Source organism: Phoenix dactylifera, chromosome 17, assembly GCF_051530095.1.
Source record: "Phoenix dactylifera cultivar Ajwa chromosome 17, Ajwa_hap1_PhDact_Kaust_v1.1, whole genome shotgun sequence".
Lineage (NCBI taxonomy): Eukaryota > Viridiplantae > Streptophyta > Magnoliopsida > Arecales > Arecaceae > Phoenix > Phoenix dactylifera.
In genome coordinates this window covers 16,299,297-16,317,235 of record NC_143206.1, presented here as the reverse complement: position 1 = coordinate 16,317,235, position 17,939 = coordinate 16,299,297, and the positions used below count along the sequence as shown (strand labels likewise).

Here is a 17,939-nt window from a genome sequence, read left to right as displayed (position 1 = left end):
TTTTGATCAAGCACGGATATTCTCTTTAAATAAATGCAACCAAGGGAAGAACTATCAGGTCAAAACATATTAAAGAGAATGTATTGCTTGACATGACCAACCTAAAATAGTGTTTAGCTGAAGATTGAAGACAAGGAGACAGGGAAGCCAAAGGCAGAGGTTTATGAAACGACACAGCTTCTCCATTAATTACAAGAAATCTGTCACTTTTTACTTCAATTTTGGGTTTTCTGATCAACCATCCGAACTGTCCATTTCATAATCAAACAGCAAAAATTATGCACATCCAAACATGGTAAATTACATCATATTCTTTACCGGATTTTAATCATCCTCGAGATCTTGAGGAAGATAAGGGAACTACCCAAAAATAACAATGCTTACAAATTTTTGAAGTAGAATGACGCTGCAAACTACCTGATAAGAAGGTTGATTTAGCCTTCCCACCGAGTAAGAATAATTGTGGGGTTACATTCAAGTATGTGCAAAAAATTGGCAGAACTACCACCTGGTTTTTTTGATTTGGTTTATATTAGTATTTATTAAATTCTATTTACTTTTTGTTTGAGAAAATCTTAAATCGAAAAAAAATTATTGGGTTTTAGTTTGAGTTTTTAGAAATCCGATTTAAACTATTCCGATACATGTATATATACAAATATATGTATTCAAACCGATCCAATCCAATTTAATATATATATATATATATATATATATTATTTTTTAAATTGATTTAAACTAATTTTTTCAATAATAGATTCGAACTAAATTTTTTGCATTGATTTCAAATATTTTTTATAGATAATTGGTCCAATTTTGATTTTAAAAAATTAGTTTAAATCAATTTAGTTTTTGAGTTTAGTTTCGAACCAAGCCGATACGATCCGTGCACATTTTTAGGTACAACCCACATGTGATGTTCTACAATTATAAGGTCGAGTGGTCCCGGACCAGCTAAGATGCTGCTCTTGGAGTGTCAATCCGCCATGGTACTTTTCACGACGCTTTGTAAATGTTCAAGGGGATCCCTGAATCGCGCACACAATGTTACGGAGCATCCCTTGCGATGCAATGGAAATGGCGTTTTTATTTTTCTTTAAATCATAATGAAGGCATTATGAAGCAAGGGCGTAGTACTCGGTTGTTTCGCTTAAATACGGAAACTGTTCGCCGTCGGAATACTAAAAACCCCTGCGTAAAAGTAGTCCTGAAATCCTTCACTCCCTCCCGCCATGACCGCCCTCTTTCCCCCTCAAACTCTGTTCCCTCTTCCTCTCTTCCCCCTTCTGCGAAACCCTAGCCCTAGAACCGGGACCGGACCCCGGCGAAAGCCCCTGACCCTAACTGGCTCCAAGGAGGTGGAGCGGGGCGTCGAGTTCGAGACAGGCGACTCATTCTTCCGCCGCGAGAGTGCCGTCGGCCGCGACCTCGGCGTCCTCGCTGCCGTCCTCCACCGGAAGTCCCTTGGCCGCGGCCTCCGCGTCCTCGATGCCATGTGCGGGTGCGGCGTCCGCTCACTCCGCTACCTCTCCCAGGCCGGCGCGTCCTTCGTGTGGGCCAACGACGCCTTCGAGGGGTACCGGGGCCTCATCCTCTCCAACCTCTCCGGAGAGGCTAGGGTTTCCCCCGGAGGGGATAGGAGGTGGGTGGTCACGCATCTGGTTGCGAATAAGGTCCTGGCGGACCGTTATCTCCAAAGGGACTTCTTTGATTTGGTGGATATCGACTCCTTTGGGAGCGATTCGTCGTTCATGAGGTTGGCCATTGCTGCAGTCAAGATCGGAGGCTTGCTTTACATCACGTCGACTGATGGGTATTCGTCGGGCGGGCATCGGCCTCATCAGTAAGTACAGGACGTTTGGATAAATGTAGAGTAATTCTGAAGCTAGAATTTTGGTAGATATTATCTGAAATTGTGTGACATTTTGTCAAAATTTTGGTGCCCCTTATGAGTTTTCTCTTTGGTTTTATTCTTGTTTTCATGTGTTTGTCGTGTCCGGAATCATTCCATTGGTTACTATGTTTGATTGTGTCCAATGCCATGGATTTGTATTGTTGCTGGAAATTGGACCCGGGGGCAATCTTCGGTCGAGGAGAGGGAACAACTGTTAGTCCTCACAGCGGGGCGGCGGTCTGTCGGCGGGCGGCGTCCTCCGTCCGGGGCGGTCGGAGAGAAGGAACAGCAGGTCCTCGCAGCGGGACGGCGATCCGTTGGCTGGCGGCGTCCTCCGTCCGGGTGCCTGCACACGAACCGGTGGCCGGGTTCTCCGGCGCCGGCCCTCCGACGCTCAAGTCAGGGAGGGGGCAAATAGTGGGGAGAAGGAGATAAACAGTGATTTTTGGGTGTATGAATGTTCCAATCCCCTCTTGAGAGGCCAAGGCTCCCTTTTATATGCGGGGGTCGGTTTACCTGTGATGTAACAGGGCGAGGCCGTAGTACGGCTTGGCATGTTGTTCAGGTCGGCGCTCGGTCAGGCGAATCATTGCACTGATGTCGGCGGTATGGCCGAGATCAGAGACTTATCATAGTCGACTAGACCCTGCTGGGTCGATTTGCCGTGGAGAGCTGGGGATCCGTAGATGTCAGGAGCCATGCGCATTTATTGTGGAGTAAGTCGGAGATCCGTATTTATTATGGAGTAAGCCGGAGATCCGCATTAATGGTGGAGTAAGCCGGAGATCCGCATTTATTGTTGAGTGTGCCGGAAGATTACAGCGGCCATGCGCAATAAATGCCGGAGGGGTGTTAGAGTACGGTCCTCGGACATCGGGGTTTCTCTTAGGTCGGAGGTTTCGGGGTCGGTCGTCTTGTGGCCGAGCGTTCCGAGGTCGGACGCTGACTTCGGCTGTCCGGGGTCGGAGGTTGTACGGCTTCTTAGGGGCATTTATGTCATTTGGGGGGAAACTTTATTCCCCCCAACACTACCCCCCGACTTCCGAGTTCGAGCGGCTTGTGGGGCTCGGACGTGGGAAGTAAAGTCTGTCACTAAGGTTGGGAGGAAGGTCTCGCCCGCCCCCTTGTGCTTTCCGGAGCTTTCATGGTGAGATATGCGCCCTTTGGCGTCTCGAGGCTGCTTTATTCGGTGAGCTAATGATGGAGCTCGTATCATCATGCTTCTTGAATCGCCAGGATCATTTTACGGCGGATTAATGATGGGGGACCTCGAGCTCGTCGAGGCGGTGTCTCGATTCCGTAATCGACGTTTCTGGCTCATTAATGAGTGTGCCGTTACGGGGTTTGAAACGGGCACGCGGCGCGACCCGAGGTCGGACGCTTTCGATTTCATGTTACTGGATCATAATTCCGAAGAAGTGGAGGCCTCATCGGGGCTCCACGTGTCCCAGATCTTATTAAACGAGGGGAGCGGGGGTTACGTCCGCTCGTTCTTCAAGACGATTTGATTATGTGGACCCATGATGAGGCCCCGAGATCCGATGGGACAACGCTTCGATTTCGTATCCGATTTATTAAACCGGAGTGAATACGGTGCCTCGGCTTCCGAGGTCGACACGTGGCGCAACCCGGTCGGGGGGATGGGAACCGACCCCGTCGATCTGGGCCGTCAGGGGGGTCTATATAAACCCCACGAGTCTGCCCTAAAGGTCTTGTTTGGCTGCCTCTTATTTTCGTCGTCTTTCCCCCCTGCTTCCTCCCTCAGCTGAATCTTGCTGGTGGTGCCCGGAGCGATTTCCGGCAATGTCCAGTAGGTTTTCTTCCTGTTTTCACTAGGGTTTCCTCTTTTCTCCTCCTCGTCAACTTCCATTTTCTACTCTTAACTTTTGCTCCACTCTTCCGTGAGAATGGGTTCCGGTCCCGAAGAGGTTGGGTCGAGTCTTTCGGAAGAGGAGCTGGAGTTAATCCGCTCCCGTTTCTTCTTCCAGCCCGGGTTTCGCCTTGAAGCCGCAGGGCCGGAAGACAGGGTGACGCAGCCGCCCCCAGGTCGGATCGCGGTTTACCGCGAGACACTTTGGGCGGGCCTGCGTTTTTCCGCCCATGAGTTTGTGAGCAACTTGCTGGCCGAGTACCAACTCGTCCCGGCGCAGTTGGCTCCGAACTCATGGAGGACCATAATCGGGTTTTTATCCCTGTGCCTCGGGCACGGAATCCCGATTTCGGTAGGCCTTTTTCGCCGGTGTTTTCTGTTAAAGAAAAACCCGGCGGATGTAGGGTGGTTATATTTCGCCTTTCGGGGCGGTATGTCACTCTTCCGGGGCGCCCCTTCCTCGATTCACGAGTGGAAGAGGAAGTTTTTCTTTCTGGCGTCTGCGGCGCCTTGGGGGTTCGAGCCAAGGTGGGGACACCCTCGGCTGAAGGCCCTCAACAAACTCTCCGAGCCCACGGGGAGGGAGCTGAGGACCCTGGACTCTTTGCGAGCCCTCGGGAGGGGCAACGACCTGACCAAGCTCCTGCGGGAAGACGCCCTGGCGAGCGTGGGTCTGAGCTCGGCGCGCCCCGAGGGTAAGGGTGGTTGCATTATTCTATTTATTTATTTCTTGTTCTCCGTCTTTACGGTCACTGGTCTGACTCTTAACAAAATTCTTGATTTCAGATATTCTACGCATGCCGACCAGCAACACATCACTTTTCTCTCGCCTGAGGAGGCGAGAGGCCGAGGCCGGGGGTGCTGTGCCCCAGCCTCGGAAGAGGGCGAGGACGGACGGCGCTTCTTCGTCGGCCGGGACGAGTGGCCCCGAGGCGGGGGCCCCTGCAGCCGACCCGAGGCGGGAGCGGGTTGTTGGTGATGCGGGCCCGTCGGCCCCTCCTTGCCCTACCCCCCTTTCCCAGCGGGGGGAGCCGTCCGTGGTCCGGCCGCAGCAGCCAGGACCCGGGCTTACCCGAGGCACCGAGGCGAGCGGCTCCGGGACCTCGGGTTCGATCGTGCCGAGCTCTTCCCGGGCTTTCCGAGAAGAGTCGGTCGAGCCGGACTCTTTTATTCCCGAGGGGCGCTCGGCCTTTCAAGATGCCGAGGTCGCACGCTCCATGTTGCGGCGTGCGGTGCTTCCAGCGGACCGGGCCGTGTTCCGGGGTATTTCGCTGGAGGAGGTCGTCGGCAGTGCTTACTGCAACACCGCCCGGGTAAGCTTCCTTCTTAATTTCTCCGAGTTTTTAGCGTATATATGTGCTTTTCAACTCACAATACCCTCGTTTCTTTCTTTTCAGCATATTCTCGAGCTCGACACCATGGCGTTCATCGCCCATGGGTATCGGGAAGAAGTTCAACAGCTCGGCCAGCAACTGGAGCCGGCCAGGAAAAGAGTCGCCGAGCTGGAGGCGGCGTTGGCCGCGGCCGAGGCTCGGTGGACAGCCACCGAGGCTGAGCGCCTTGCCATGGTGGGGGCGCTCGAGGAGGAGAAGGCGGCTCATGCCCTGACCAGGGCAACCATGCGCGGCACGGAGGCGCGCTTAGGGGAGGTCCAGGCCAGGGTCGCGGCCCTCGAGTATGAGGAGGGGGTCTTGCGCCTCCGACTCGGGCAACTTGAGGCCCGGGAGAGGAGGGCCCTCGAACGGGCCGAGCATGCTGTGGAACTCTTCAAAGAGTCGCAAGAGCTCCGCGACATGTTGGAGGAGGAGACGGTCGACGGTTTCCTTCGAGGCTTCGAGAACTTCCGGGAGCAGGTGCGCCGGTACTGCCCTCAGTACGACTTCTCGACGGTCCGTCCGAGGGAGGACCGGGGCTGGGGGTCCGACGTGCAAGCCCTTCCTGCCATCCTGACGTCTGAGGCGGGAATATACGAGCAGGACCCCGCCGAGCCTTCGACGGGGGTAGCCGAGGCGGACGGTGTCATGGAGGCGGCTCCGGCGGCCGAGATCGACGCTGTCCCGGAGGCGGCGCCCGAAGCTCCTGCTCCCGGCCCCGAGCCTCTTGCATTCTCGGGGTCATGCTTCGCATGGTGGAGTAGGTCGCTTCCCTTCCTCGTCGACCTCCGGAGTCATTTTTGACTTGTAAAAGGGGCTCGGGCTTCCCATGGACCCGGCGACTCCTGCCGGAGTTGAGAGGATCTGGGGAGGCTCTGTTGATTTGTAGCCCTTTTTGAGATCGAGGGAGCTTAAGACCCTATGGTCGGACCTCGGAGCGCCTCAACCTTGGTCGAGGGATCTCACGTCAGGTCGGCGGGTTCGTGGACGTTTTGCTGACCTGTGATACCTCCCGAGGTCGAGGGAGTCTGGTTCTCTACGGTCGACCCTCGGGGCATCCCGACCTTAGTCGAGGGATCGTTCGTCAGGTCGGCTGGTCTGGGCACGCTCTACCGACCGGCGACGCTTCCCGAGGTCGAGGGAGTCTGGTTCTCTACGGTCGACCCTCGGGGCATCCCGACCTTAGTCGAGGGATCGCTCGCTTCGGGGATCGGAGATCGTCGACCGCTCCCGGGGGTCCACTTTGTGGCGCCCCGGGTGGAGCCACCCTTTCCACCCCTCACGGCGCCTTCCCGAGGTCGAGGGAGTCTGGTTCTCTACGGTCGACCCTCGGGGCATCCCGACCTTAGTCGAGGGATCGCTCGCTTCGGGGATCGGGGATCGTCGACCGCTCCCGGGGGTCCACTTTGTGGCGCCCCGGGTGGAGTCACCCTTTCCACCCCTCACGGCGCCTTTCCGAGGTCGAGGGAGTCTGGTTCTCTACGGTCGACCCTCGGGGCATCCCGACCTTAGTCGAGGGATCGCTCGCTTCGGGGATCGGGGATCGTCGACCGCTCCCGGGGGTCCACTTTGTGGCGCCCCGGGTGGAGCCACCCTTTCCACCCCTCACGGCGCCTTCCCGAGGTCGAGGGAGTCTGGTTCTCTACGGTCGACCCTCGGGGCATCCCGACCTTAGTCGAGGGATCGCTCGCTTCGGGGATCGGGGATCGTCGACCGCTCCCGGGGGTCCACTTTGTGGCGCCCCGGGTGGAGCCACCCTTTCCACCCCTCACGGCGCCTTCCCGAGGTCGAGGGAGTCTGGTTCTCTACGGTCGACCCTCGGGGCATCCCGACCTTAGTCGAGGGATCGTTCGTCAGGTCGGCTGGTCTGGGCACGCTCTACCGACCGGCGACGCTTCCCGAGGTCGAGGGAGTCTGGTTCTCTACGGTCGACCCTCGGGGCATCCCGACTTTAGTCGAGGGATCGCTCGCTTCGGGGATCGGGGATCATCGACCGCTCCCGGGGGTCCACTTTGTGGCGCCCCGGGTGGAGCCACCCTTTCCACCCCTCACGGCGCCTTTCCGAGGTCGAGGGAGTCTGGTTCTCTACGGTCGACCCTCGGGGCATCCCGACCTTAGTCGAGGAGGCGCTACGGGGGGCCGCGAAGGTACTACCCCGTTGTTGGTGTCGAGCGCCACGGGGGACTGCGAAGGTACTACCCCGTCTTCCCGAAGTGTCGAGGGGTCTGGGCACGCACTGTCGACACTCGGGGCATCTCGACCTTAGTCGAGGAATCTTGCACCAGTCGACGTTTCACCGTCCTGCGATTCTTCCCGAGGTCGAGGGAGTTTGGGACTCTACGGTCGAGCCTCGAGGCATCCCGATTTTGGCCGGGGGATCTGAGGATCACAGACGACCCAATATTAGAAGAGGATTACAGTCATCAAAATGAGAGAAATATTTGCAGAAAAAGGAGCTGAGTCCATTATCCTGATTATCTTGAACCCCTTGGGGTTTCACTGGTAGTATATTCGTAAATTCTCGGAGTTCCAGCTTCGTGGGATCAGAGTCCCTTCCAGGGACTTCAATTTGTACGCCCCTGGCCGTTGTACCCGGGCGATTTGATACGGTCCTTCCCAGTTTGGGGCGAGCTTTCCTTGCTCGGTTGGTTGAGAAGCCTCGGCTTTCCTGAGGACGAGGTCTCCTACTTTGAAGAGCTTGGGCTTAACTCTGGAGTTGTAGTATTGGGCCGTTCGCTGTTGGTATCTCGCCATGCGCACCCGGGCGACCCCTCTTGTCTCTTCGACGAGGTCCAAATTGCTCCTGAGCTGGGAGGAATTGGTATCGGGGTCGTAATGCTCCACCCTCGGAGAAGGCAAGCCGATTTCCAATGGGATGACGGCCTCAGTGCCGTATGCTAGGTTGAAGGGGGTCTCTCCCGTGGGCAGTCGGAACGTGGTCCGGTACGCCCAAAGGACATTGTACAAGTCCTCGACCCACTGTCCTTTGGACCGATCAAGCCTAGCTTTGAGTCCCTGCAAAATAGTTCGGTTAGTTACCTCAGTTTCCCCGTTTGTCTGGGGATGGGCAACCGAGGTGAAGCGATGATCAATGCCGAGCTCAGAGCAAAACTCCCTGAAATGAACATTGTCAAATTGTCGACCATTGTCAGATATAAGGATACGGGGTAGTCCGAATCGGCAGATTATAGACTTCCACACGAAGTCCCGCATCTTTTGCTCGGTGATCCGGGCAACAGGTTCGGCCTCGACCCATTTGGTGAAGTAGTCGATGGAGACGACCAGGAACTTTCTCTGTCCGGTGGCCAGGGGAAAGGGCCCCAGGATGTCGATCCCCCATTGGGCAAACGGCCAGGGGGCGATGATGGAGGTCAGCAGAGCTGAAGGTCGGCGCTGGATATTGGCGTTTCGTTGGCATCGATCGCACTTGCGGACGAAATCTGTTGCGTCCTTCTGGAGTGTGGGCCAGTAGTATCCCTGCCGCAGGATCTTATGGGCCAAGGCTCGACCCCCCAGGTGATTTCCGCAGATCCCTTCATGGACCTCTCGGAGGGCGTAGTCCGCCTCGGAGGGGCGGAGGCATCTGAGAAGGGGAGAAGTAAACGATTGTCGATAGAGTTTATTCTCGTACAAGACATACCGGGGAGCCTGGCGCTTGATTCGGCGAGCCTCCGTCTCGTCATGAGGTAGAGTTCCGTCCTGAAGATAGCAGACGAGCCCGTCGATCCAGCTTGGCTCGGAGTCGATGCACATAGTGGGCTCGGGTTCCTCCGTGCTGGGGACCCGAAGATACTCGAGCGCTGTTCCCTTGGGAAGCTCGCTCATGCGGGAGGTGGCCAGTTTGGATAGCTGGTCTGCCCTGAGGTTTTCCGCTCTGGGAATATACTGAATATTGAAAGAATTCAGGGCAGATGTGAGTTCCCGCACCTTTTGGAGATACTTTTGCATAGATGGCTCTTTAGCTTCAAAATCCCCTTGGACCTGGTTCACCACCAGCTGGGAGTCGCTGAAGGCCGTCAGGTCTCCCACTTTTAGTTCTTTCGCCAGCTTGAGCCCGGCGATGAGAGCCTCATACTCGGCCTCATTGTTCGAGGCCGGAAACTCGAGGCGCAGAGCTTGCTCGGCCACCACTCCATCTGGACTGGTGAGGATAAGTTCGGCCCCGCTGCCCCCCGGGGTCACCCATCCGAGTGCAGGACCCATGGCTGCTTCGGGGTCTCCTCCACGGACTCAGATGGCGGCTCGGGGTCGTCCGGAAGGGTGCACTCCACGATGAAGTCGGCGAGTATCTGAGCTTTGATAGCCGGCCTGGGCCGATATTCTAGGTCGAATTCCCCGAGCTCGACCGCCCATTTGGCGATCCTCCCCGCACGATCCGACCTCTGCAATATCTGCTTCATAGGCTGGTCGGTTAATATAGCTATCGTGTGGGCTTGGAAGTAAGGCCTGAGTCTCCGAGCCGAGATGATGAGAGCGAAGATGGTCTTCTCAAGTTTAGAATATCGGGTCTCGGCATCCCTGAGAACCCGGCTGGTGTAATAGACCGGCTTTTGGAGCTTGTCTTCTTCCCGGACGAGGACCGAGCTTACTGCAGCTGGGGAGACGGCCAGATATAAGTAAAGAATTTCGCCCTTCTGGGGCTTGGTGAGCAGCGGGGGAGAGGTCAGAAGGCTCCGAAGCTCTTCAAAGGCTTGCTGGCATTCTTCTGTCCACCGGAAGTCTTTCGGCCGTTTGAGGCTCTTGAAGAAGGGGAGGCAACGCTCGGCTGATCGAGAACAAACCTTCCCAGGGCGGCTACCCGCCCCGCGAGCCGCTGCACCTCCTTAACTGTCTTTGGAGGCGACATCTCTTGCAGTGCCCGGATTTTCTCCGGGTTGGCTTCAATTCCGCGTTGGGTCACTATGAAACCCAGGAACTTGCCCGAGGTGACTCCGAACGCGCACTTCGCCGGATTGAGTTTCATTTGGTATTTTCTGAGCTTGGCGAATGTCTCGTTGAGATCGGCTATGTGGTGTTCCGCCGCTTGGCTCTTTACCAGCATGTCGTCCACATAGACTTCCATGTTCCGGCCGATCTGGTCTTTAAAGATTTGGCTGACCAGTCTCTGATAGGTGGCCCCAGCGTTTTTCAGGCCAAAGGGCATCACCTTGTAGCAGTAGGTGCCCTTGTCGGTGATGAAGGCCGTCTTCTCCTCGTCTTCTGGCGCCATTCGGATTTGGTTGTATCCTGAAAAGGCGTCCATAAAAGTTAGCAGTTGGTGTCCTGAAGTGGAGTCGACGAGCTGGTCGATGCTCGGGAGAGGGAAGCTGTCTTTTGGGCAGGCCTTGTTCAGGTCGGTGTAGTCCACGCACATACGCCATTTTCCGTTGGCCTTCTTTACGAGGACTACGTTGGCGAGCCAATCCGGGTAGGAGACCTCCCGGATGAAGCCGGCTCCGAGGAGTTTGTCCACCTCCTCGGCCGCAGCTCGTTGTCGCTCAGGGGCGGAGCCTCTTTTCTTCTGCTTTACAGGCCTGCTGGTTGGCCTCACCTGGAGTCGGTGGACCATGACCTCGGGGTCAATTCCTGGCACGTCCGCGGGCGACCGGCGAAGACGTCAGCGTTGTCCCGCAGGAAGCTGACGAGGCGATTCCTCTCATGGGCGCCGAGGCCGGAGCCAACCTGCACGGTTAGCTCGGGAAAATTTTCTTGTAGTGGGATTTGAATAAGGAGCTCACCGGGCTCTGCTTGCTTCTTTCAGAGGGTGTCCCTCGCATCGAGGGTTTCTATGGGCAGTGAAGGGCCCATCGGGCGGTCTGGTGCCTCGGCCGGCTGCTTTACTGTGTGGGCCGCCATGTAGCATTGCTTGGCGACCAGTTGGTCTCCGCGGACCTCGCCCACTCCCTGGCCGGTGGGGAACCGCATGAGCAAATGGCGAGTTGAAACCACGGCTCGAAGGGCGTTTAACCCTGGGCGCCCAAGGATGGCGTTGTAGACCGAGGGCAGACGGACCACCAGGAAGTCCATCCTCACAGTGCTCTCCCGGGGGGCGAGGCCAACTGTGACAAGGAAGCTAGCCTCACCTTCAACCGGGACCGCATCTCCGGTAAACCCGACCAGCGGGGCATTGATTCTCCGGAGGTGTCCTTCTGTCAACCCCATTTTTTGGTAGGCATGGTAGTACAAAATGTTGGCTGAGCTTCCATTGTCAACTAGGACACGCTTTACATCAAACCTATTTACAATCATTGAGATGACCACAGCGTCATCGTGAGGGGTCTCGACCCCTTCTAAGTCCTCGTCCGAGAACGAGATGACTTCATCAGTGCGTGGGCGCTTCGGGGGTGCTCCCTGGGCGGCTGTTCCTGCCGAGGTCCGCCCAATCATGTTGATGGTGCCGGCGATAGGCCTGTTGCCGCCAGGATTTTCGGTTGGTGCGACATTCTCCGCCGGCCTCCTTTCCTCATGTCGGTTCCTCACGAACCGGTTGAGTACTTCCCGTCTGATGAGCGCTTCTATCTCGTCCCGGAGTTGGAAGCAGTCCTCCGTGTCGTGCCCGCGATCTCGGTGGAAGTGGCAGTACTTCCTGGAATTTCGGGGAAATCCCGTGTCTCGCATAGGAGGCGGGGGTCGGAAGAAGTCCCGACCCTCAATTTCCATCAGGATCTCGGCCCGAGGAGCATTGACGGGTGTATAGTTCTCGTACCTCGCCTGGTACGTCCGGGGCTGTGGTGGAGACCTCAGACGAGGAGGTGTCTTCTGCTGAGGTCGCCCCTGCTGACGGGGCGGGCTCCTCAGTCTGGGGAGATTCTTCTCTCGGCGGGGAGACCGGCTCCTTTGTCGACCGCGCTCCTCGCGGCGCTTCTTCCGCTTCTTCGAGGTGGGCTCGATTGCCCCCCGCCTGGAGGCGACTGCCTCCTCGGCCTTGGCGTACTTCCGGGCTCGGGCCAGCATTTCGGTGAAGTCGGCCGGGAAGCTCTTCTCGATGGAGAAGAGGAATCGGTAGGAGCGGACCCCAGTCTTCAGAGCCGACATGGCTATCGACTGGTCTAGCTCGCGAACCTCCCATGTGGCGGCGGTAAAGCGGTCCAGGTACTCTTTGAGGGACTCCCCCTCCTTCTGCTTGATGTCCAGGAGGGAGTCTGATGTCCGTCGCTGGCGCCGGCTGGCAGCAAAGTTGGTGGCGAACTGCCTGCCGAGCTGCTCAAAAGAGGACACCGTGTTCGGCTTCAGACCAGAGAACCAAAGCCGAGCGGTCCCTCGGAGGGTTGCTGGGAAGGCCTTGCAGAGTATGGCCTCCGAGGACCCTTGTAGGGCCATGAGGGCCCGATAACTCTCCAAGTGGTCGAGGGGGTCGGTGATTCCGCTGTAGGGCTCCACCTGAGGCATTTTGAACCTCGCGGGAACTGGCTCGTCCTCGATCTGGCGGGAGAAGGGGGACTTGGTAGTGAACTCAAAGTCCCCTTCCTGTCTTGCCTTCTTGCTGTGGAGTGCCGCAATCTGGCGCTCCAGATGCTCGACTTTTCGGTCGAGCTCCCCCACCCGTGGGATTGTCGCTGTGGTTTGCGCCAGCTCACGGTGATCCGGGGCTGACTCCGCCTCAGAAAGTTGGGGTCTCCGGTCGAAACCTTCTCCCGGTAACTCTCTCCGGGGAGAAGCTCGTTCTCCATTGTTGGCTCTGGAGGAGCCATGCAAATTTTGGCTGGGGAGAATCGGGCCGTTGGGGAGACACTCCGGCGGGGCCTGGGCCTGCGGGGGAAGTGCCGGTAAAGCCTCCACGCGCCGCAGGCCCTGAACGGCGGCGGCCAGGGCCTGGACTTGCTGTGCCAGGGCATTGAACTGTTCCGGCTGGACCTGAGGAGCTGGGTCAGCCGGAGTTGGAGAATTCTGGACGGAGTGTCCAGGACTTTGCGGGGGACGCCGGGAGACGTTAGAGGTTCCCTTACTTCTCAACTTCATGACTGCTACTCGGGCCCTTCCTCTAGCGCCAACTGTTGCTGGAAATTGGACCCGGGGGCAATCTTCGGTCGAGGAGAGGGAACGACTGTTAGTCCTCACGGCGGGGCGGCGGTCTGTCGGCGGGCGGCGTCCTCCGTCCGGGGCGGTCGGAGAGAAGGAACAGCAGGTCCTCGCAGCGGGGCGGCGATCCGTTGGCTGGCGGCGTCCTCCGTCCGGGTGCCTGCACACGAACCGGTGGCCGGGTTCTCCGGCGCCGGCCCTCTGACGCTCAAGTCAGGGAGGGGGCAAATAGTGGGGAGAAGGAGATAAACAGTGATTTTTGGGTGTATGAATGTTCCAATCCCCTCTTGAGAGGCCAAGGCTCCCTTTTATATGCGGGGGTCGGTTTACCTGTGATGTAACAGGGCGAGGCCGTAGTACGGCTTGGCATGTTGTTCAGGTCGGCGCTCGGTCAGGCGAATCATTGCACTGATGTCGGCGGTATGGCCGAGATCAGAGACTTATCATAGTCGACTAGACCCTGCTGGGTCGATTTGCCGTGGAGAGCTGGGGATCCGTAGATGTCAGGAGCCATGCGCATTTATTGTGGAGTAAGTCGGAGATCCGTATTTATTATGGAGTAAGCCGGAGATCCGCATTAATGGTGGAGTAAGCCGGAGATCCGCATTTATTGTTGAGTGTGCCAGAAGATTACAGCGGCCATGCGCAATAAATGCCGGAGGGGTGTTAGAGTGCGGTCCTCGGACATCGGGGTTTCTCTTAGGTCGGAGGTTTCGGGGTCGGTCGTCTTGTGGCCGAGCGTTCCGAGGTCGGACGCTGACTTCGGCTGTCCGGGGTCGGAGGTTGTACGGCTTCTTAGGGGCATTTATGTCATTTGGGGGGAAACTTTATTCCCCCCAACATGTATAATATGTAATTGTGGATGCAAAAATATTTAGTTGATTTTGGCATTGCCTCGAACCTGATGCTAAGCCTTTGAATGTGTAATAAAATGTGCCATACACTATTCAGTAACATGCTGTCATGGTTTGAATTTGCTGAAAATGGAAATGGTTTGGATTTGTTGCTGTGTGATGAGAGGTCACTTTGTGTACCTTATGCTGCTTGTGATAGATATTGCTTTCATTGATATTCTTCTTTAGTCATCTGATACTTTTAATTGATGCATTGAGTCATGTTTGGTTAATTTCTTTTAAAAGATTATGTGACTTAAGTAGTAAAATTAGATGATTTATTTGGCATATATTGGCTTTGTCGAGGGAGAAAAGCAAGGAGGACTAGGTAGCAATTATCAAATAAATAAATACATAAAAGATAGATGAGTCTGCGTCAATCAAGAGAGAGGAAGTTACTTGATAGAGAAGATGGAAATAGATATCAAGTTTGTAACATAAATAGATAAGAAAATGAAAAGAGATACTTTCAAACAAAAGATAGTTTAGCTTTCAGACAATAAATTAGGACTTGAACGCAACATAGAAAATCAAATCTTAATGATAAACTTTCATAATCCAACCTATCGCCGAACTTAAGACATTGTAAATGTTAAAACTCATGTTAAGGCTTCTAGAGACATTAGTGGTCTAAACTGCTGCAGGAAGCACTTTACTACTAATCAAAAGAAAAAAAAGAGATGGACTTCACATTTTTGTAGATTTTTGCTAGTGGAGTTAATAACTTTGTAAACATTGAAATGCATTGTGATTGGGGCATGGAGGTTTTGGAACATGCACTGCTGTTAAATCAAAGGTGCACCAATCCTAGTGCACATTGAAAGCCCAAAAGTTGGTAACATCATATGTTAGTATACTCAGTCATTAATGAAAAGTATGTTGTCTGAATGAAAAGAGAAGGTAGGATCATATGTTAGTATATCAACAACTTTTCTGATATGTTTCATTCATGCCATGCCAACTAAAACAAAAACCATCTTCCATTTCTTTGCAAGTCATTCACAACTCTTATCTCTTTTTTTTTCTCTGGTGGCATAGGATTGTTTGTCTACCATCTTTGTATATGCTTTACAGTATGCTAGTTTGATGTATAACTGATGGCCTCCTAGATCTGGTTCTTTTGTATCTCCCATTATCATTGTAACCTTGTCTTCCTTTCTAGTTCTTTGGATTCATATGGAGCATATGTTCGCCCGATGCCTTATTCGAATGAGATTGGTTTACGAATGCTTATAGGTGGTGCTTATCGAGAAGCAGCTGCTTCAGGGTTTCATTTATCACCACTTTTCTCATACTATTCATACCACGGACCCATATTCAGAGTCATGCTACAAGTGGCTCGTGGAAAGCTCCATGAGAACAGGTGAGGCATCATACATGATTTTTCTTTAACCATGAGTTCTCCCGTTCTTCAAAGTAACATTATGTCATATGCATTTTTCTTTGCAGCCAGTATAGTTTCATTAGCTACTGCAATCAATGTGGAAATTCTGAAACTTTTCCTTGGGAAGAGCTTGGGCAGATTTCTTGCCCTTGCAGAAATGGAGGGGTACTTTTTCTGAAAACCAAGCAACAACTTGAAGTCTTCAGGGGATTGGAAATTGAAACATTGTATGCGATCATGAATGATGAAATCTATATATGCCAATATATTACAAAAAAAATGGTCATATCTCATTCTTGTAATTTTGGTGAATTTCCTACTCTAATTCATCTTCCATGTCTTTGTAAGCTATGAAATAAAATGAAATGAATATTTCATGGCTGATGCAGAAAATGAAAGCAGCACATTATGGCTGCTTTACTAACTATCTTCTCTCTTTTTGGGAAAAAATAAAAAAAAGAAAATAAAAACTTAATGCATGCACCTCAGATAATGACCAAATTCACACAGTGTGTTAAGTATACATCATTGTAGAATTGACAATTAACAATTACTTAATGTCCTCATTTGGCATAACTCTACATTTTTGAAAATCCGTTAGACGAGATTTGAAATTCATTCTATGATCTTATCAGATGAAATCATCAGATGTGAATTGTAAGTTTTCGAAAACCATCAACACAGATGCTTCTTAGAAGCTTTTTTTCTTGATTATATACTCTTATGTGTTAGTTAAGCTACCTTGAGAATTTCCCCTTGATATGCATGTCTGTATGTTTTCTTTTCATCTATTGGTCTGTTTCTGTAAGAGTTGCAAAATTATGATGTGCATTAGCAGGCTTCTCCAGTTTTACAAAGCTGATGCTGTTTTGCCAGATTGCCCTTGACTAGTTGTTGCTTGTTTTCTTCACCAGGTTTCCAGGTCTGTGGTTGTCTCTGGCCCCCTCTGGACTGGTCCTCTTCATGATGCTGCTTATTTAACTGAAATGTTAAAATTAGCTAGAGAGTGGGGATGGGCATGTACTAAACAGAAAGATGTTGATTTAGAGAAGCTTCTAAATCAAATGATTGATGAAAGTGATCCTCAACTTCCTCCTGGATACATCAAACTTGATGAGGTCATTCACAACGCGATACGTTTAATCCCCTTTTCTGGCTCTAGATTTCTTTGTTTCTGTTGATGCCCTGATTCTTAAATATCTTCAATTGATACATCTCTTTCCTTATTTACAGATTGCTCGCCGAGCAAAAATAAATTCTCCTCCCATCAGCACCCTGATCAGTGCTTTAGAGAAGGTACCTCTTTTTCTCTTTTTGTTTGGTTGGGTGCCTATATATGACTTGATGAATTGTCATTTGGGGATATATTGTGGATATTAATTTTTTTCAAGACATGGATGCTTTGCTTCGAGTATCACATACCAGCCTTGCCCAGCTCTGATTATGTTAACTGCAGATTTAAGCATGTCTTAGGATGACCCTTTTTACTGCTATGTAACATCCTCGCTGTCCTAACATCTGGCTTCTTGCGAACCGGGAGATAACCCATTATTGTCAATTAAGTTGTTCATTTTACTGATGGTGTTTTGCATCTTCCTATTGTAAATTGCTTGCAGGAAGGATATGTTGCTTCCAGGTCACATATTGTCCCCAATGCAGTCAAGACAAATTGTCCAATGGCTGACTGTATTCATATTGCTAGGGAACTTAGACATGTAAGATGACTATTGAGAGGTTAACTCATTAACATGGATTCAGCTTCTGGAGTTTTTTGCTGCTCAAACCGCCAACGGAGTTAAAAATTCTATTTTCTGACAGTACCAAGAGCATATGTGAGAGGTCAATAGGTTGAACGTTGTACCCCATCCTTTCCATACCAAGGTCAGCATCGCGAACCATGGAACAACACGAAGATGTTGGAATAAGGCGTCCTATACTTTTTCACCGTTGTTGCCATCATCAGTTTTGGCCTCTGTATTTGTTGTAGGTTGCATCTAAAGAGGTGTATGTAGTGTTTACAACTGTAGAAATGGGAAGTCATCGCGTGAACTTCAATTTTGTTGTAATATGCCAAATGGAGGTCTTCAAAAAAAAAAGAAGAGTAATTGAAGCTTGGGGTGCTAAAGTTCCAAGCCTATGAGTTTTGATTCAAGAACTGCATTGAAACTTTGATGTCCTTCAAAGTAACAGGGCACAATCCTGAGTTCCTGGCTTCAAGATGAGGCTTATACCATTCCAGTCCAGTCCAGTTGAGTTTCTTATATCCTGGGCTGGGCTCAAGCTTGCTAAACCTGCTTGTTCCAAAAGATCAGGTCAGGCTGTAGTATGTTTTTCAAGGATTATAGTTTATTAACAGGTAAAACAGGTGCGTATCAGCCTGCACCCACTAGATCTTATTTTGCAATGATGTGAACTCTAGATTTTGGCATATGAAGGGCAGTGAAGCTGCACACTGGATTCTGGATTGATCTGGCTGGACAAGCTATTGGGGATCGAAAAATGAATGATATTAGCTGCAGCAGTGGGA

At 52.6% G+C, this 17,939-nt stretch overlaps 2 protein-coding genes across 4 annotated transcripts; both read left to right on the top strand.

Moving 5' to 3' along the window:
• The first annotated feature begins 1,091 nt into the window (after positions 1 to 1,091).
• LOC103720406 (N2,N2-dimethylguanosine tRNA methyltransferase) lies at positions 1,092 to 17,511 on the top strand. 3 transcript variants are annotated; one of them, XM_008810093.5, is made up of 6 exons: positions 1,092 to 1,843; positions 15,191 to 15,391; positions 15,478 to 15,577; positions 16,327 to 16,530; positions 16,646 to 16,708; positions 17,029 to 17,511. In XM_008810093.5, the coding sequence occupies exons 1-6, from the start codon at positions 1,233 to 1,235 to the stop codon at positions 17,134 to 17,136; spliced, it is 1,287 nt and encodes a 428-aa protein (XP_008808315.2). In that variant the 5' UTR covers positions 1,092 to 1,232; the 3' UTR covers positions 17,137 to 17,511. The 3 variants fall into 3 exon arrangements, with proteins under 3 accessions (XP_008808315.2, XP_008808314.2, XP_088570059.2); XM_008810092.5 differs by having other exon boundaries at positions 15,478 to 15,694; positions 17,029 to 17,214; XM_088713933.2 differs by lacking the exons at positions 16,646 to 16,708; positions 17,029 to 17,511 and having other exon boundaries at positions 15,478 to 15,639; positions 16,327 to 16,527.
• Positions 4,883 to 6,058, top strand: LOC149751065 (uncharacterized). Its single transcript, XM_089928238.1, has 2 exons — positions 4,883 to 5,077; positions 5,162 to 6,058. Exons 1-2 carry the CDS (start codon positions 4,982 to 4,984, stop codon positions 5,939 to 5,941), a joined length of 876 nt encoding a protein of 291 aa, XP_089784364.1. The 5' UTR covers positions 4,883 to 4,981; the 3' UTR covers positions 5,942 to 6,058.
• Positions 17,512 to 17,939: the final 428 nt, after the last annotated feature.